General features: G+C 51.9%; 1 protein-coding gene across 3 annotated transcripts in view; it reads right to left on the bottom strand.

Moving 5' to 3' along the window:
- The window catches only part of cpvl (carboxypeptidase vitellogenic like), a 172,763-nt gene that overhangs the window by 139,919 nt on the left and 12,312 nt on the right, over positions 1–20,532 (bottom strand). For all 3 annotated transcript variants that reach the window (XM_072509389.1, XM_072509388.1, XM_072509390.1), the window contains exons 2-3: positions 11,449–11,630; positions 9,751–9,869 (exon numbers count right to left, since the gene is read on the bottom strand). In XM_072509389.1, the coding sequence (XP_072365490.1) occupies positions 9,751–9,869; positions 11,449–11,629 (300 nt within the window). In that variant the 5' untranslated portion in view covers position 11,630. The remainder of the gene's footprint in view (positions 1–9,750; positions 9,870–11,448; positions 11,631–20,532) is intronic.

Raw genomic sequence — 20,532 nt, 5'->3', positions numbered from 1 at the left:
ATAAAACCCCTCTTTGCCCCCCACATTCGCCCCACCACTTTGTTCGAACGTTCTTTTTAATAACCCGCTCATTCCAGTTTTTCTTCCACAATAAAAGTCCACGCTTCATCCGCCGTCTCAAAGTAGTGGTGCCTCCCTCGATATGTGACCCACAGTCTTGCCGGTTGCAGCATTCCAAATTTTATCTTCTTTTTATGAAGCACTGCCTTGGCCCGATTAAAGCTCGCACTCCTTCTCGCCACCTCCGCACTCCAGTCTTGATAAATGCGGATCACCGCGTTCTCCCATTTACTGCTCCGAGTTTTCTTCGCCCATCTAAGGACCATTTCTCTATCCTTAAAACGGAGGAATCTCACCACTATGGCTCTGGGAATTTCTCCTGCTCTCGGTCCTCGCGCCATCACTCGGTATGCTCTCTCCACCTCCAACGGACCCGCCGGGGCCTCCGCTCCCATTAACGAGTGCAGCATCGTGCTCACATATGCCCCGACGTCCGCTCCCTCCACACCTTCAGGAAGACCAAGAATCCTCAGGTTGTTCCTCCTTGCGTTGTTTTCCAGTGCCTCCAACCTTTCCACACATCGTTTCTGATGTGCCTCCTGCGTCTCCGTCTTCACCACCAGGCCCTGTATATCGTCCTCATTCTCGGCTGCCTTTGCCTTCACGACCCGAAGCTCCCGCTCCTGGGTCTTTTGTTCCTCCTTTAGCCCTTCGATCGCCTGTAGTATCGGGGCCAACAGCTCTTTCTTCATTTCCTTTTTGATCTCTTCCACACAGCATTTCAAGAACTCTTGTTGTTCAGGGCCCCATGTTAAACTGCCACCTTCCGACGCCATCTTGGTTTTTGCTTGCCTTCCTTGCCGCTGTTCTAAAGGATCCACTGCAATCTGGCCACTTCCCTCTCCTTTTTCCATCCGTATCCAGGGGGGATTCCCTTCTGGTTTACCGCACAGTGTTTTTAGCCGTCAAAATTGCCGTTGGGGCTCCTATCAAGAGCCCAAAAGTCCGTTTCACAGGGAGCTGCCAAAACGTGCGACTCAGCTGGTCATCGCCGCACCCGGAAGTCCCAATATAGATTTCCAGTATTGTTTTTATAATTCCCTCAAAGTTACAAGAACAAAATGAAATAAATGAAATCGGGTGGTGTTTATTTGTGGCTTCTGACCCAAATCTGTTCTGTTCTCTTCAAAATCTGGGATAATATTACTGCATATTAACATGCTACCCAATTGACAAAGGCAGCAATTTTCATGCAAACTTTTGATTTCTGAGCTTTTTAATCTCTTGAAATGTTGCAATCGCTGAGTGATTTTGGCAAGGGAAGAGATATTCACTTCCGAGATACACTGAACCCTTCCTCTTTGAGGGTTGCAGCTTAAGCGGAACAATATAACAGTAGAAACAGTATAGTAAGGAAAGGAGGAACTAGCAAGAGCAAAGCTATAACTATTTAACAAGAAAATACACATTGTGAGAAAGAAATAGTCCTATTCAAAACTTTACGACCGTTCAAAGTTTTGACATGAAATTGGTTGCTTTTCTTCTTACTTCAGCTGCAAAGTGGTCAAAGATAATGGGCAGCACGGTAGCCTTGTGGATAGCACAATTGCTTCACAGCTCCAGGGTCCCAGGTTCGATTCCGGCTTGGGTCACTGTCTGTGCGGAGTCTGCACATCCTCCCCGTGTGTGCGTGGGTTTCCTCCGGGTGCTCCGGTTTCCTCCCACAGTCCAAAGATGTGCAGGTTAGGTGGATTGGCCATGATAAATTGCCCTTAGTGTCCAAAATTGCCCTTAGTGTTGGGTGGGGTTACTGGGTTATGGGGATAGGGTGGAGGTGTGGACCTTGGGTCGGGTGCTCTTTCCAAGAGCCGGTGCAGACTCGATGGGCCGAATGGCCTCCTTCTGCATTGTAAATTCTATGATAGTGGGCGCGACTTAGCAGAGACTTTCCTAAGTGGCATTTGGGGCAGTCTTTCTGGGAGTTCCCCGCCGGCTCTGTCAGCAAGCTTCCCCCCCCCGCTTTCTAACCACACCGGGCACGATCTGCCTTTTGTAAGGGCCCCGAAGAATCCAGCACGAGTTTTAAGGATACAAAATAATAAAGTTTATTTACTATAACAATATATACATAGCAGTAGCAGTAACTTCCCTTGCTACCTTCTCCTTCTTCCTGGTTCCTGGACTGGCCAGCTTATTTATAGTAGGAGTTTCTCCGCCCCCCTCATTGGGGAAGTTCATACTCCCATAGGATTATGGGATAGTCATTAGTCCCCAGCCAATCGTCAGTAGGCAGGTTATAACACTGCCCAAAACGGAACAAATTCTCTGAGCGAGTGTGCTGAGCCACGTGTTTCTTGGCACCTGGCTATTCAACGCAACTTGCTTTGAATAAGGGACCAGAATGGGGAACGCACGCCGGGGCCGCACATAGCCACGTTTTTTTACAATGGGGAGCTCTGCTCACCAGAACTCCCCTGTGAAGCGAGAGATCGGGACACCATTAAAAAATGGCGTCCCGATCTCCGAGGCCCCAAAAGGAATCCCCGATCTCCCCCCCCCCCCCCCCCCCCCCCAGTCCGAACGCTCACAAAAAATGCCAGCTTGGCACCTTGGCAGTGCCAATCTGACAGTGTCCCTGCCAGCTACTCTCTTTCCCCCCCTCCCCCCCGCAGGAGAAGTTGGCTCACAATAGGCAGGAGAGGACCCAGACAGGTGGCAGGGTGCCGGACATCAGAGTCCTCACGCCCTCCAAGGAACGGGCCTGGAGTCTGTTGGGGTGGCCGAGAACAGATCTGACATAGAGGTTGGCGTATGGCACAGAGGTGAAGCTACACCAGCCTCCACCTAGATGACCTGTCACATGTGAGTTGTGGATGTCATACGGAGGAGACCACCGTATTCGTGGTACAGCTGTCATCCCCACCATCCTCCAGCGTAGAGACACACACCTCGGTGGGTGACAATAGTGGACAGGCTTCTGGGGCACAATCTGGTGAGCACCACACAGTTGCTGATGCACAACAAGTGGAGGCAGCACGCCCAGGTGAGACAGCAGTCGATGGTCTGCTGGATCCCAGAACCCAACTGCGTCCCAGTCAGTTGCTGGGCCTCTGGACTAAGGTAACTCGGAGCGGGTGCAGTCGATAGGGTGAGGATGTGATATTCAGAGGGGAATATCAGCAACACTCCAGCAGGTCCAGTCGATTAGAGGAGTCCCAGACAATATGGCCGCAAGAGATGGCGCCGGCAATGCGTGGCACTGAGGCCAATACTGCTCGGGTGGCGACCACAGTAGAGAACCTGCTGCATGACGTTAGCAGCATGAGTGGAGATGTCCAAGTCATGACTCAGTCAGTGATAGTCACGGCCAAGTACCTCGACAGCATGTCCCAGTCACTGTGGGATGTCACCCAGTCCCAGGTGAAGTTTGGTGAGGTGCTGCGGAGTATGTGCCAGTCTCAGGAGGGCACTGCTAAGACCGTCCAGAGCATGTCCCGATCACTGGGGGAGGTGTCCCAGTCTCAGAAGGGCATTGCCAAGGTGCTGTGGAGCATGTCCCAGTCACTGCGGAGCATCGCCAAGGGTGTCGACAGTGTGCTGCTAACATTGGGGAGCTGCCAGGGTTGGCAGAGCCAGATGACGCAGAGGCAGCCAGAGCTCGGTCCAGCTGCCCCTCCATTCTGAGGGACCCGCAGGGCCCTATGGGAGGTGCCAATCTGGAGCCACCCTACAGAATGGTGCATGAGGTCACCAGCTCCCCAGAACTCCACCCCCCTGACAATGGCACATCTTTGATTCAGACCCTGGAACAGGGTGGCATGACAGGGCATGTGCCACTGGCAAGTGGGCAGGACCCCCAGTGGTCACCCGCCAGGGGCATCAAAGGCCACGGGACAGGGTAGGCAGCAGGCAGCCTCCACCTTTTATGGAGACAAACCTAGACACATCAGTGGTGCACGGAAGGCTAAGTAGGTCAAGGATCACTGAGAGGGCACTGAGGGGGAGGGGGGAATAAGATAAATGGTGGGGAGAGTGGGGCGGCACCATCAGGGCATTGGGGCAGTTGGAGACACAGCATTAAAAAATGTTGCACTTGAGAAACATGTCGCGGGCTTCTCCAATAATGGGGCTATGTCCCCACGCCCGCAAAACAACGCACACAAATCACCCTGGACTTACTCCAAGTAAGTCCAGGGTGATTCTGCGATTTGCAGGGAGCTAGCAGGGCCTCGGAGTGCTCCTCGCAGCTCTGGGTGCAGATACGGGGCCTTGCACGTCCGGTCGGGGGTCCGCGCATGCCTCGGTCGGCTGCCCCACGTGACATGGCTGACGCACACCGCGGACCGGCACCGACAACATAGCCCCCATTCCCCCCCCCCAAAGTCGCGCGCACTCACTGATCGGTGGCCCCAGATTGGAACCCTGGCCGTCCTGGAGGCCTCCCCGGTGAAGGATCCCCTCCGCCCCCCCACCAGGGCGGCCGTGGACTGTGTCTGTAGAGAACCAAACTGGCGGGAACTCGGGCAGTTGACTTTGGAGAATCGCCGCGGGGGCCTTTTTCAATGGCCTCCGACCAGCGCTGCGTTGATTGCACGCGCCCGATTGGCGGTGATTCTTCGGCAACCGGAGAATCGCAGGAGCGGCACGGATGCGATCACGGGTTTGACACCCATTCTCCGCCCCCGCGCCGAGCGCGATTCTGCCGCGGAGGCTCGGAGAATCCTGCCCGTAACGCCTCTGGCATTTTCTTCTGCAGTACTGGCCCAGCACCAACCCTACTGGTCTGGAGCCTCCTTGTCCTCCTCCTCCTCAGTGGCAGCCACCTGTTCCTCTCCCTCCACCTCCAGCACATCACCCCGCTGCTGTGCCAGGTTGTGGTGGCATGGCAGACCACCACAAAGCATGCCAGCCTCCGGAGGGTGTATTGCAGTGCACCACCAGAGCGGTCAAGGCATCGGAACTGCATTTTGAGGAGTCCGATGCATCGCTCATTAACAGGCTGCATGGGCCTCGTTATATCAGGTTTCCCCATCCGTCCCCGGCCTCCACACTGGCGTCATTAACTAGGTCCTCAGGAGGGTACCCCTTATCCCGCAAGAGACAACCAGCCATCCAGGGGTGGTCCTCGAAGAGGCCAGGGATGTCCTACTGCCCCAGGTTGTGCACATTCCCTAGGAAGCGAGGGTACATGTGCACGATCTTCGTGTGGTGGTTACACACGAGATGGATGTTCAGGAAGTGGAACCCCTTCCTGTTGATGAAGGGAATTCCCCGCCAGCCCGGTGAGTGTAAGACGACATGCGTGCCATTTACTACCACCTGGATCTGGTGCATCCTGGCGATGGCGGAGAATACTGCTGCCTAGGCATCTTGTTGGGCATGGTCCATGTCACTGTTTATAAAGTTTGCTGCCCGGGCATACAGAGCATCTGTGACTTCACGGATCAACTTATGGGCTGCAGCTTGTGAGATGCCACACAAGTCTCCACTCAAACCCTGGATTGATCCTGAGGCGTAGAAGTTCCAGGCTGCGGTGACCTTGACAGCCAATAGAAGTGGGTATCCTCCACCTCCACGTGGTGCCAAATCCGTGAGGCCATGACACAGGTGCCGCACTGTCTCCTGGTTGAGGGAGAGCCACTTGCCGCACACGCTGTCCATCATCTGTCCAAAAGACCAGCAACACCTGGACACCTTGGGCCGTCGCCGGCCTCCCTCTCTGAGACCCTCCGTGGCCTGATGGACAGTCAGCTCCTCAGGGTGTGGGGTGGGGCCCAGCACATGGGCCGCCTCGAGCCACTGTTGACGCTACTGCTGCCGTCTCCTACGGCGTCTGGTTGTCTGGCTTGCCAGCAGCACCATGAGATCAGCTTCCGCAGGGTCTAAAATATCATCAATTCTGTGTAATATGTGTAAGGAATTGGAGAGGGTGAGACTGACGACCAATGGTGTCTTCCTCCTGGGACCCTCATTCCCCCCACTACCCCTCAACACACACCCTTCTGCTGTGGTGGCATCTGCTCACCGGACACCAAACTGTGTACCCCAGACACCTGTACGTAACGTTACCTGGACCGGGCGGGTCCCTGCAATGGTGCACACACCCACCTTCTGGTTGCCAATATGTCCCCGGTGCCGGGGCCCAGCCCCTGGGTGTTCGGATGTTGGCTGCTGCGTCCGTGGCGTTGCCTCTCGCAGTGTTCAGGCAGAGTGAGCAGGAGTCACGGTCTGATTGGGATGCTAGGCAATAACTCCCACTTGTTACGTGGCACGGCTACCCACGGGGATCCACTTGGGAGCTGGGAATTGCTGACTTTACTATGATTGCCAATTAGCCACAGCATTCAGCCGCGCAGCCAGAGGCCTCTGCTGTCAGTGTGAGTTATGGAGGTCTGTGGAGCTGGCGGACTGGGGTTGCCCCCAAAACAGGAACACATGATCCAGGTATTGGCATTGCAGATCCGTGGGTGCTGAGGCACCCACCTCCACTCCGCCACTCCCCTAGGCCATGGGTGGCCACACCCTTGCCCCGCAACCCCACCGATGGCGGGGCACCCTAAACAAGATTGGCCCCCCTGGGGCTCCCCCAACCCCCTTCGAGCACCGGGTCAGCAACCCCAATGGCCCTGGGCCCCGGACTCATCGCCTGGGAGCGAAGATGGCTACTCACCTCCTTGGGTCCTCGCAGCAGCCCTTCTGCAGGTTTTTAAAAAGGTGCACTAATTGGGGCCTGCGTGACCACTTGCTGGGGGGGGGTTGGAGCAGGGGCAGGGGAGGCCGTTGGATAGATGGTCGCTCGCGTTAATTGTATGGAGGTTAGCCTTAAGTGGTGATTATTGGTTTCTCGCTACGCAACGGTGGGATCCTGATTTCGCCAACGCGAACGGGCCGATTGTATCTCAAACCGAGTGGCGCCCGGTGCGGTTCTCGTTTCTGGCCTCTCCCGCGATCTAATGGCCACGTCACACACTCGCTTAAGCACAACACAGCATTAGCTCACTCCCTGAGAATCATTTTCATCACTGGGGAGCTGAACTCAAGGCCAGGCCGGCTCCATAGAGATTGGGCCGCCATTTTGAAAGTGTGCCCCGATTTCTGAGAGGGCTTGTGGGTCCCCACACCTGCTATTCATGGGCAATGCCAACCCCCATACACATGGCCATTACCCCCCCCCCCCCCCCAAATGAGGGCATCCTGCTATGAGGTCACAGAGGAGCCTCCCCTTTCTAGGCCTTGCCACACCCCATTTGGGCCCTCCCTTCCAGGACCCCCACCCTTCACCCCCCCCCCCCCCACCTTCCAGAGGCACCCTTCTACCTGCCCTGCACCCCTCCACCCTTCATAAACCCCTCCACCCACCTTTCATGTACATGGCTCCCCCAGGCGCTGACCCTTGGCAGTGCCATCCTGGCACATGGGCACTGCCACCCTGGCAGTGCTCCTTCTGCCTTTGCCATGCCAACTGGGCACCTAGGCAGTGCCAGGGTGCCAGCCTGACAATACCAAAGTGCCCTCATTCCAGAGGGGGGCACAGCTGCAGAGGAGGCACAGCTGCAGTGGGGGCCACAGCTGCAGGGGGGGCAAAGTTGGAGAGGGGGGGCAAAGTTGGAGAGGGGGGGCAAAGTTGGAGAGGGGGGGCAAAGTTGGAGAGGGGGGGCAAAGTTGGAGAGGGGGGGCAAAGTTGGAGAGGGGGGCAAAGTTGGAGAGGGGGGGCAAAGTTGGAGAGGGGGGGCAAAGTTGGAGAGGGGGGGCAAAGTTGGAGAGGGGGGGCAAAGTTGGAGAGGGGGGGCAAAGTTGGAGAGGGGGGGCAAAGTTGGAGAGGGGGGCAAAGTTGGAGACGGGGGGCAAAGTTGGAGACGGGGGCAAAGTTGGAGGGGGGGCAAAGTTGGAGAGGGGGGCAAAGTTGGAGAGGGGGGCAAAGTTGGAGAGGGGGCAAAGTTGGAGAGGGGGGCAAAGTTGGAGAGGGGGGCAAAGTTGGAGAGGGGGGCAAAGTTGGAGAGGGGGGCAAAGTTGGAGAGGGGGGCCAAAGTTGGAGAGGGGGGCAAAGTTGGAGAGGGGGGCAAAGTTGGAGAGGGGGGCAAAGTTGGAGAGGGGGGCAAAGTTGGAGAGGGGGCAAAGTTGGAGAGGGGGGCAAAGTTGGAGAGGGGGGCAAAGTTGGAGAGGGGGGCAAAGTTGGAGAGGGGGGCAAAGTTGGAGAGGGGGGCAAAGTTGGAGAGGGGGGCAAAGTTGGAGAGGGGGGCAAAGTTGGAGAGGGGGGGCAAAGTTGGAGAGGGGGGGCAAAGTTGGAGAGGGGGGGCAAAGTTGGAGAGGGGGGGGCAAAGTTGGAGAGGGGGGGCAAAGTTGGAGAGGGGGGGCAAAGTTGGAGAGGGGGGCAAAGTTGGAGAGGGGGGCAAAGTTGGAGAGGGGGGCAAAGTTGGAGGGGGGGGCAAAGTTGGAGGGGGGGGCAAAGTTGGAGGGGGGGGCAAAGTTGGAGGGGGGGCAAAGTTGGAGGGGGGGCAAAGTTGGAGGGGGGGGCAAAGTTGGAGAGGGGGGGCAAAGTTGGAGAGGGGGGGCAAAGTTGGAGAGGGGGGCAAAGTTGGAGAGGGGGGCAAAGTTGGAGAGGGGGGCAAAGTTGGAGAGGGGGGCAAAGTTGGAGGGGGGGGCAAAGTTGGAGGGGGGGGCAAAGTTGGAGGGGGGGGCAAAGTTGGAGGGGGGGCAAAGTTGGAGGGGGGGGCAAAGTTGGAGGGGGGGGCAAAGTTGGAGAGGGGGGCAAAGTTGGAGAGGGGGGCAAAGTTGGAGAGGGGGGCAAAGTTGGAGAGGGGGGCAAAGTTGGAGAGGGGGGCAAAGTTGGAGAGGGGGGCAAAGTTGGAGAGGGGGCAAAGTTGGAGAGGGGGCAAAGTTGGAGAGGGGGGCAAAGTTGGAGAGGGGGGCAAAGTTGGAGAGGGGGGCAAAGTTGGAGAGGGGGGCAAAGTTGGAGAGGGGGGCAAAGTTGGAGAGGGGGGCAAAGTTGGAGAGGGGGGCAAAGTTGGAGAGGGGGGCAAAGTTGGAGAGGGGGGCAAAGTTGGAGAGGGGGGCAAAGTTGGAGAGGGGGGCAAAGTTGGAGAGGGGGGCAAAGTTGGAGAGGGGGGCAAAGTTGGAGAGGGGGGCAAAGTTGGAGAGGGGGCAAAGTTGAAGAGGGGGGCAAAGTTGAAGAGGGGGGCAAAGTTGAAGAGGGGGGCAAAGTTGGAGGGGGGGCAAAGTTGGAGGGGGGGCAAAGTTGGAGGGGGGGCAAAGTTGGTGGGGGGGCAAAGTTGGAGGGGGGGCAAAGTAGGAGGGGGGGCAAAGTTGGAAGGGGGGGGCCATACTGGAGGACATGTTTTTACAAGGTAAAAAGCATTAAACCAGATATGCAGTCATCAAATTGTGTATCTTTGTGGCCTGCACCATTGCATTCTGTGGTTCTAGGATGGGCGAGGTCGGGAGGTACATGACATCACTGGGGTTGGGGGGGGGAAAATGATATGATATCATGGGGGAGCCCCAGAAATGAAGGCAAACGCGAGGCCCCATAATGTGTAAGTCTGCCATTGTTCCCTGCACCATGTATACAGTAAGATTATTATTTCCAGCGCTGCAAATAATTAAATGTGAAAACATTTAGAATTTTTACCAAGTTTTGATATATAAATCTGAAACATGTCAAAAAATTCCACATTCAACTGTTGTTACACACTTTCTGGAATATTTTGAGAAAGAGTTTTGGTTCCTAGATGCCATAATGAATACTTTTACCTGTGCAGGGAAAAACCAGAAGAAAAGGTTGCTGTTGTAGGTCTTATTCACTGTCAAAAATCCAGAGTAGCTCTTCACAGCTGGACCTTCTAGTGGGCCCACTAAACTCAATTCCCTAGCTGAGAATAAGTGAACAGAGTTAATTATTTTACACGACAGAGTCAAAAGCAACTCGATATTTATTGAAAGATCATAATTTCCTCACAGTTTTCAACTTACAAAACTCAATATAAACCAATAATTGAAACAACACATAACTGGAAAACAGTCTTAAATAAAATTCCATAACCAGGGCCTTTGTTCCTCTAAATAAGGTAAATTCCTTATTCATCTTGGTGCATTGGGATTACACTCTCCAATTCAATGCCAAGGGTAAGGTTTAGGAGGAGGGACTTGCCTGCTCAATAGCTGCTGAATCCATAGAATCCCTACTGTGCAGTAGGAGGCCATTCAGCCCACTGAGTTTGCAACAACCCTCTGAAAGAGTACCCAACCAGGCCCATTCCCCCGCCCTATCCTCATAACACCACCTAGCTTACATATCCCTGGACACCAAGGGGCAATTTAGCATGGCCAAGCCTGGTCAATGTCTTTGTTACCTCCAGAAACAGCTATCCCTGTACACTCCTGGCTGGCCTCTAACCTTTCAACCTCCATAAACCTGAGCTCATCCAAGAATCTGCTCCTCATAGCCCAACTCACACCAAGTCCCATTTACCCATCACCCTTGTTCTTGCTGGTTTATATGAGCTCCTGTTTGAGCAATGCCTCAATTTTAAAACTCTCATCCTTACTTTCAAATCCCTCCTTCAAGGTGTCATCCCTCCCTACCTCTGTAGTCTCCTCCAGCCCTACAATCCTTTTAAATATCTCCAACTCTACAATTTTGATCTTTTATGCAGTCCTGATTTTAATCACTTCAGCTGCCCAAGCCCCAAGCTCAAGAATTCCTTCCCAAAGTTTCTATTACTGCGATATTCATCTTCAAGATACGTCTTAAAATCTACTTCTTTGATCAAGCTTTTTGTCGTCTCCTCATATCTCCTTACTTGGGAGGGATTTCCTGCCGTTCTTGCCAGCGGGACCTTGAATGAAGGTTTCCCGGTAGCGAGAATGAGAAATGATGGATTCAATGGTGGAAATCTCATTGACGGCAGTGGGACCAGAAGATCCCACCACCGGCCAGCAGTGGGCCGCCAAGAAACACGCCACAGGGGCGCGCGGAAAATTCACCCCGCGGTTTTGTGTCAAATTTTGTTTGATAATTGCTCATGTGAAGTGTTTTGGGATATATTACCACATTAACGATGTTATCTAAATGTAGTTGCTGTTGTTTAAAAAGTACTAAACTACACAACAAAGGGGTATTGGGAATGGCTGGGTGAGCTGCAGTTCCTCCTTCCAATTCTACATTTTTCTATATTTCAAATACGCGAAAATGAATTAATTGAAAATGATTAAATCTTTGGAGTCTGTCAATAGTCATAAAACACTCCAATTTCACTCATTTTAGCTTGCCATCGAAACACAAGTTGAATTAATACCTGAATTATGAACGAGATTGATAGAAACCTACAATTCATATTCAGAAACTTATAATTAATTATAATCAAAGAAAACTAACTGGGAGATAAAGGGGATGGGAGGATTCTAAATGTACCCTTCAGTTATTTCGTGTAGGTCAATATTTATTCTCACCTTTCTCAATTTCTCCAGATTCCAGGTAAGGAGTGAGAAAGAGGGGTTTCCCAGGAACTGCCTTTGATGGAGTCGAAACTGTGATGCCTTTAAACATGTGACGGAGAAAAGTAAACATTCCAGATATACAGCATATCTGAATGGAAGCGAGTGCAATGACCAATAGTCGTCTGTGCCACATCCTAATGCAAATGGACAGAAAAGTCATTTAGGAGAAAAATAAAGCTTCACATTTCTTTGTTGTATGGAACCGTGAAGTTATACATTGAATTGTAGTTAAACTGTTTGGCACATACAATCTATAATTCTAAGATAAAGAATGGATGCTTTCTCAATTCAACATTAACGAAGGTGATGATGTGCCTTGATTAAGAGGAATCAATAGACCTGGAACATGTGACATGTGGGCCGGAATTCTCCGACTTAAATGGGGATCAATCAATTGACAGGTGTGGATCATCATCATGCCTGTACCCGGATTGGTCAGAAAGCAGGAAGTAGTTTGAGTGAAACAGTCACGACAAATCCCACTGCTGAAGCAAAGAAATACCCCCCCACCCACTGTTGCTAACTTTGCCTTAGTTTAATTGCTCTGTTTTATTACCTTTGCTCGAGTCGCCAGGTATCTTTATGATACCGTCACGTGGTTCAAGTTCAAGTAATGATCAATAACTCAATACACCGATTAGTAAGATTTAAATCAAAGCACATTTATTATACACAGTAATCACTACTCATGCACAAATTCTACGTCTAAGTTACTTCTACAACTAACAGGCCTATACTTAACTTCGGACCGGCCCACCAGGTCAGCGAATCGAATGGCCTTTCGTTCGGGTTCTGAGCCTGCGGGATTCGAAGTTGCTGAAGAGTGAAGAGCTGGAGAAGTGGTGGAGAAGAGAGCGATTTGAACTTGGGGCTCAATTCTTATAGTTCCCAGGTGCTTCCCGCCGTTCGGAGCGGACCCTGTACCTGGTCCCAAGTGATTGGACTTTGTCCCAATCGCTTGGTTCGATTTTCTCCAATGCTGGAGCGGTTCCCTGATCGATGGGCGGTCTTGAGGTGGTCGTTCACCTCCTTTTGTGTAGGCTTCTGCTGGCGCCAAAGAGTCTGGTTTTTCTTTGTGTGTCTAAATGTTGCTTATTGTTCCCGGGGATTGCTCATTAGTATGCAGGTGGCTGTTGTTTTGTTATGCTGATGGTTGCTGGTATCGATAGTGTCTGGTCTTTCCAGAGGTAAATACCAACCTGCAGCTGCTCGTTTGTGTGTTATTGGCTGACTTTCCCATCAGCCTTTGCCGTTCGTCATTTTGAATGGGGAGTTGGCCATTTTAGGTGGCTACATTCCCTCCTTGTGATCCTAACGCGAAGCGTGAAGGATCACATAACCATGTTACTTTCCATTCCCTGACCTGGGGGGGGGGGGGGGGGGGGGGGGGGGGGCACTTCCTTCATGGCCTCTGCACTGACCATAGCTATGCAAAAATTTTTCACTGACAATTCTAAGGGCGCTATGTCAAACAGGGACATGCATTACAAAACAATAAACTGGGAACCTCTAACTATTCTTAGTACACTACACTCACTTAAACATTTCATTATTCTAACTTCCTCAACCATACAACAAAATCATAGCAGTTTATACACAGTTTTCCTGGCTTGGCAGTCAAGCTCAGGATCGTACGATTTGCTCATGAACAGTTCTTTACATTTCTTTATTTACAATAAACGCAAGTGAATGCTCTTTATTATAGATCGCGGGGGTCGGGGATCTGGTCATATCTGAAAATAGGGGATCTGATCCTATATACCGGGGTTCGAGCGCGGTAGGCTCTCCTTCTCCATTTCCTTAGACGCATAGTCTGCACGATGCAGCAGAGTATCGCCAATACCAGTAAGGTTTCTATTACATAGGACAGGGAGTACCAGGTTATAAACCTGGCACACCAAGATGATGTGGTGTCGCTGGTGACTGGGCTCTGGGTGCTGCGGGGAAGTGAAACATTAACGGCTGGGGGGCTTGAAGTCATGGGGTTCACGTTCATTCGCAACCAAATGTCCATAAAGATGATGATCCATGTGAAGGAAGTCCTCATGGCTCTTCTCTTTCCTTTTCCTTTCTTCTCTTCTCCGGTCCTGGAGCTTCTGGAGTTCTGTGGAAACAAGCATAGTGTCTGTAACTATCTTTGTGTAATATCTCGTATGATAGTCTGTCTGTCCTTTAGTGCCAATTACTCCCTTTATAATCGGTCACTATGTGTGACTCCCTCATTTTGTTTCTCCAAAAATCAAATTTTAGGACAAGACACACTTCCCAATAATGAACCAGTGAGAGCCGTCTCGCAGACTGTGCAATTTACCATCCAAATGTTTCAGGATGTAACTAGCATGTGGTTGGCAACCTAAGGGTTACCTGAAACAAAACAAAACTTTTTGAACTGAAAGTGCCAAAATGAGGTGCGTATGGGCCGCGACGGGCAAGAGTTGGATGGAGTCCCTGGGTAGGACGGCTATCAATGCCGTGTCTCTCCTACCCGAGCGTAGTTGACCAGAGGGGGGGTTCCCAGGCAGGGCGGGTCCCAAGCCGTTTCTCCACTCCCTGAGCAACAGACAAGAACGGGCAAGAAATGTAGTCATCGTGGTGGGGCTGCCGTAGTGGTTCTTTCCTTCGAACCAGAAGGGCAGTAACGAACGGGGGTCTGGTACCTGAACCAGTCTCTACAGCCAAACTAGTTCCTCTGAACTAGTGTCTGGCAATAGTGAGTCTCTGTGGGCAAGTCCTCAGAGGTTTCGGCTGAAAAGGCGTGGGGCCGTGAAATTTTTTTTCGGTCTGACAAACAACATTTAACAAACTTACAAACAACATAAAACATTCTGCAGGTTCCATCAGAAAGGACACCACTTCTCCCAAGCGGTTCCTTTAAAACATCATCTGGACACCTCAGTTCTTGGTTGCGAACAGGGTCGCAAAGGGGTTCTCGGTTTGGGAGTCAGACCCAAGGTCGTCATTTTCTCCCGGGTGCCAAACTCTTGAGTGTATCAGGGCTGAAAGGGCTGCATGGTGTGAGGTGGGGTCGCACACGTCGTTGCAGACGAGTCGGAACGAGTTATCTCGGTGCCAATAGTTGGTGTCTAGTTGTGTGGGGACAGAATCAAGGTCGTCAGTGTGGTTCGGTGGTCGGTGGTGGGGTTTGTTCAGGAAAGTGATCATGAAGGGATCACTTGGATCGTAGTCGGAATCGCTGGGTGTGGGGCCTGTTGCATGGGGATAGTAGGGAGGCGTGCTGTGGCTATCGTCCGAGTCACAGTCGCTGTCTCTGCTGCTGCAGTCGGTGGACGTTCCGTGGCGGAGTGTATATTTCGGGTGTGGAGTCAAGGTCGAGTCCGTGGCTGGGCATGTTGGGGGATGGTAGGGTTACGTTGGCTGTGGGCATGGTGTGGTGTGCTGCGTCGACCATGACGTGGTGTGCGTGGTTAGACTGTGTTCCATATGCCTTCAGCTGGTTTATATGGAACCATGCAGTCTTACCGTTGGGGTACTTCATTTTATATACGGAAGGGCTTACTTTATTCGCAATGGAGTACGGACCAGAGTATTTTGGGGCCAGGAATGTGCTGGGGTTATATACAGAGAGCATAACTTGCTGTCCTATACTGTACTCTGTCGCATGCACTGTCTTGTTGAAACAAGCCTTGCTCTGTTTCTTTCTGGTGCCCAATTTTACTGCGGCTGCTAGCTGAGCCGTTTTAACATTTTCAACTAATTGCTCCACTGCTTTCTCGTGTGTGAGGGCCGTCACTTCGGGACTGGTCAAGTCTAAACCTAACAAATATTCTGTGCCTTTCATGGGGCGTCCGGTCATGAGAGTGTGTGGGGTGTAACCTGTGGAAGTAGAAATTGTATTACGCAACAACATCAGCGCAAAAGGGAGGACTGAGTCCCAAGTGGTGTTGTTCTGCTGGACCATTTTTCTGAGGGTGGATTTTAGGGTCCGATTCATGCACTCCACGATACCACTCGACTGTGGGTGGTATGCTATGTGGAATTTTTGGGTGATGCCAAATATCGTGAGGACGTTCTGCACGACATGTCCCGTAAAATGGGAGCCTTGGTCGGATTCAATGCTGCGGGGGAGACCGCATCTTGTAAAGATGCGGTGGGTCAAAATCTTGGCTGTGGTTTTTGCCGTGTTTGTGCGGGCTGGGAATGCTTCCACCAATTTCGTAAATGTGTCAATTACCACAAGTACATATTTATAGCCATTCCTGCAAGGGGGCAATGGTCCTATTAAATCGATCTGGAGGTTAGTCCAGGGGCCATTAACGGGTCGGGTGTGGCTGAGTTGAGCCTTTTTGGCATATCTGTCCGGATTATTCTGGACGCAGATAAGACAATTCTCGATGTAATGGTTTACATCTTCCTTTAAATTCGGCCACCAACAAAGCTGCTTGAGATGGGCATCGATTCCCTGATGTCCATGACCGTCATGGAACAAACAAATCAGTTGATTCCTGTCCTGTTCAGGAACCACATAAAGGGTGTCTTTTAACACCACACCGTCATGTGTGGTCAGTGCATTTTTGAACCTCTCATAAGGTGCTGGATATTTTCCTTTTACAATCTCCTTGAGATTGCGGTCCTGCTTCTGGGCCTCCACTAGATCCTCGATCTTTGTCTGTGAGACCTGAACTGCACTCACTGGTGCGCTTTCGGGGGGTGTCCAAAGGTATCCATGCCTGGAACCTGCTTTAGCCAGTGCGTCGGCTTTCGCATTTCCAGGGGGGAAGGAACGATGGTGACTGCGAACTTTGATTATCCCAAAAGTCCTGTTCTGGGCTCTCTGTAAAATATGATGGAGCAATGGGGCTGAGGGGAGGGGTTTTCCATCTGCGGAAACAAGTCCTCTTGCTTTCCACAGGGGCAGAAATTCCGTGAGGCTGTTGCAGACATAGAGGCTGTCCGAGTATATGTCTGCTGGGCTGGGGAAGGAATCTGGGTGGTCCACTATATATGCGATGGCCGCGAGCTCTGCTGCCTGCGCGCCTAAGTGGCCTGGAAGTTTTAACGATATTTCCTCAAGGGCGCGTCCTCAACATAGATAGCGCAACCTGTTATGCGCTTCCCATCCAAGACTGTGGAAGATCCATCCACATAGATCTTTATGGGCTCACACGTGTCCGTGTGCTGGGGGCTCTGGGTTGAACTACCTATCTTTCTGGGGGGTGTTTTCGCAATAAAGGGGCCTGTGTTGTGGTGTGGAGAGATAATCTCACATTCATGGGGGGTTCCGGGGTACTGTAAGTTGTCGGCTAAAAAGGTGTGCGTCTTTGTCCTTTTCACAGTGATGTCCCGTCCCTGCAAGAGAAGGGTCCAACTCGCTGCTCTAATCTGGCTTACTGTCCGGCCTTGAGTCGTCCGTCCAGTAAAAGTTGGGTGGGGGTGTGTTCGGTGAGAATTGTGATGGGGTTCAGTCCGGTAATATATGAAAAATACTGCGCTGCCCAAAATACTGCGAGCAGGTGCCTCTCACAGGCTGAAAATCCCTGCTCCACAGCATCTAAAAGTCTGGAGGCGTAAGCCACGGGCCTTAACTGTTCGTGCCGTTCCTGCAGGAGCACGGCCGAAAGGGTGCGATCTGTGGCCGCTACCTCTATAGCGTAAGGGGAAAGCGGGTCTGGAACTTGTAGTGCGGGGGCTGCTGTGAGTGCCTGTTTTAAAGAATCCACAGCATCCGTATGCTGCGGGAGCCATTCCCAGGGGGCTCCTTTCTTTAGGAGGTCTGAGAGGGGCGCTGCCTTGCTGGCAAAACCGTCAATGTGGTTTCGGCAGTAGCCAACCAGTCCTAAAAACGACAGGAGGGCTGAAACGTTCTGGGGAAGGGGCAATTTAGCAACCGAGTCAATCCTTTTATGCTCGATCTCGCGTTTACCATGTGTGATAATTGTTCCCAAATATATCACCCTTTCTTCCAAAATCTGGGCCTTTTTGGGGTTGACTTTACAATCGATTGAGTGTAAGAGTTCCAGGAGTTCGGACAGAAGCTCAATGTGCTCTTCCTTGGTGTCTGTCTGCAGTAGTAGGTCGTCTACGTACTGAACCAGACATTCGGGGCGAGAAAATTTTGCTAAGCCTTTTGCCAGCTGTCGGTGGAAAATGGAGGGGGAGTTGTGGAATCCTTGTGGAGGGCATGTCCACGTGTACTGCTGTGCTTTAAAGGTGAAGGCAAATTTGTACTGGCACGCCTTTGCCAATGGAATGGACCAGAATCCATTACTGATGTCCAAAACCGTGAAGTAGCGGGAATTGAGTCCCTGTTTGAGCATGGTCTCGGGACTTGTTGCTACGGTGGGGGCTGCTGCGGGGGTGACTTTGTTGAGTTCCCGATAATCGATGGTCAGTCGCCATGATCCATCGGGCTTTCTCACTGGCCAAATCGGGGCATTATTAGTGGAGGCTACTGATCTAAGTACACCCTGCTCTAATAAGTTTTCTATTACCTTGGAGATTTCTCCCTCTGCCTCTTGGGAAAATCCATACTGTTTTTGGGGTCTAGTGTCAGGTCCTGTTATTTGTACAGAGCCAGTCATCCGTCCACAGTCGTGCTCGTGGGTCTCGAATGCTGCCCTGTTCGTTTTCAGAACTGCCCTAACCTGCTTGTCCGTACTAAGCGTGGTCGGGTTGAACCAAAATTCGCCTACGGCGCTAATTTTGTTCACGTACTCTCGTATGTTGGGCGCTGCGGGGGCTCTTGCAGATTTTGCCATCTTCCAGACACACTGGTTGACTGGATCGAATGAAAGGTGGTGGGAATTCATGAAATCGATTCCCAGAATGTGTTCTGCTGTGCAGGGCAGGTCAACTAAAACTACGGGGTGCTTGGTGGTGATGTTACCGATTTGAATGGGTACAGGGCCTGTGATGTGTCCCTGCTGTGAGTGGCCTGTAAAGCCGCTGAGGGTGATGGTGGCTGTAGTGGGCCACGTGTCTTTTTGGAACATGGTGGAGGAATTTATTGTGGTGCGGACCCTCCTGTGTCCCAGAGAAATTTGATGGGCTGTCCCCGAATTTTCGCTGCAACTACCGGTCGTCCGGACCTATCCCAAAGGGTGTCGCAGACCCAACTGGGGGAGCCCGTATACCGTCAGTCTGTTCCGGTCAAGTCTGTCTGATCTGAACAGGCGCTAACGCTATGAATGGGCTCTGTCTTTTTCTTACTCAGAGTGCCCGTCTGCTGTGCTCTCTGTGGCTTTTTAGGGGCATTGCACTCTCTTGCGAAGTGTCCCAACTGTCCGCAGTCGTAACACTCCTGTGACTTGGGTGGGGGGCTGTTCTTTCCCTCATTCCCCCATGCGGGGTTCTGGTGTGTTTTTACTGCCTGCATATCTGCTCCGGCCTGCTTTTCCTCGGGATTCTTGACTGCAGGTTTACTTTGTATAGATTGCTCCCAAGCGCGGGACAATCTTTTCACTACCCACTTCTCGTTATGGGCCTCCTCTGAGGGATCATAACTCGCGCAGGCTTTCTGGCCTGTTTCTGTGGCATGGGAGATAAGGGTGCGGGTCTATTTGGCCATGTTGTCTGGGGACAAATGGGCACGGTCTAAGTCTCCGAAAACTGCTGCAAAGTGGATCCACAGGCGTCCAGCAAACATTGTGGGGTGCTCGGATTTCCTTTGCCTACATTTGTTAAGGCCATCTACGGGGTCACCCCGGTTATACCCGATCGCATCCAGGATCGCGGTATGCATTTCTGCAAGGGTGCCTCCTCCTACATTCTGTGGGTCGGGAAGGGCTGCTGCTACTGAAGGATCTAAACTTAAAACTGTGAGCTTTACATGCCCTCGCTCATCCAGGCCATACATGGTCGCCTGATGCTGGACTGTGGCAAAGAAATGGTGGGGAGGAACGGTGTGATCTTATCGCATGCGTCCCGTAATTGGGTAACTGTTAAGGGGGTGGAGTATAGAAATTCCGCATCGTCCGACGTGGCTGTGCGGTGGGTGGTTACTGGGTTCATTGGAGCTTGAACTATCTGCTGTGTGGGGGGTTGGGGCGCTTTCCTCTTTTGTGGCTTTCCCTGCGCACATGGTCCCTGAACATATCTCTGCGCTGTTTTGTTCAATTCTTCCCAATCAGGGCCGTCTTCCTGATCTAATTTTTCTCCAAAGGTTTCCTGGAAACCTTTCTGAACTGAAAGCTGCGATTGCAGCTCTGCAATCTGCTTCCGGCACTTTGCGTGATCTAGCGTGCTTTGTCTTTGTTCTGTGGTGGCAGCATGGAGTGCTCCTAGTGCTGCCTCGAGGTCACTACACTGTCTCTGTAATGCTTCTTCCTGCTTTTCTGTTTCTTCACATACCAGGACTGCACGTTGCGTGTCCTGATAGGCCTTTTCGTATTGAGACTGGAAGCTGCTTAAGTGTGCCAGACAAGACTGGTGTGCCCTTTTGGCATCCTCCACATCTCCGTCTTTTGCTGCCAACTTCCTCCTCAATTCCAAATTCTCCTTTTCTACCTCGCTTACATCGACCTTACTCATTCGATGTATGCCCTCAACTTCTTTCCGGAGAGTCCTAATGACCTCCTCTGTGCCTCGCAATTGTGCCAAGCAGGACACGATTACCATCGGCTTGCGTGCTTTGCCCAAGCTCTTTTTGTGGATCTCGCTCAGGTTCTCCCACCAAGTATGTCCTATACTCCCGGGACCTGATTCCTCGTTTTCACAGAATTCATTCCAAAGGGGCCATCCTTTCCCTTTGAGATATTTCCTGATCTCTTCCTCCCAAATGGGACATTGTCCCACTCTACTGATGCTGGTCACTGCGACCGCAAATTCCTCTGGGTTCATTAGGCGCTGCAATGCCATCTTTCCTATCCGAAGGCTGCTCTTCAAATTTGGGACAGGGGTATTAATCAGAATGCTGCTCTTCAAATTTGGGACAGGGGTTTTAAGGCGGTGCTGTAAATACGGGTACGGCTTTCGCTACTTTCCGAAATACAAACTTCCGACAGTTTTGTCGCAACAAAAATCTATCAGTTTTACCCTCTCGTACGCATGCATACACACACTTCCGAATTTATGAGTATT

This window comes from Scyliorhinus torazame, chromosome 6, assembly GCF_047496885.1.
Source record: "Scyliorhinus torazame isolate Kashiwa2021f chromosome 6, sScyTor2.1, whole genome shotgun sequence".
In the NCBI taxonomy this organism is placed as follows: Eukaryota; Metazoa; Chordata; class Chondrichthyes; order Carcharhiniformes; family Scyliorhinidae; genus Scyliorhinus; species Scyliorhinus torazame.
The sequence above is the reverse complement of the archived record's forward strand: the minus strand, read 5'-3'. Positions and strand labels throughout refer to the sequence as shown.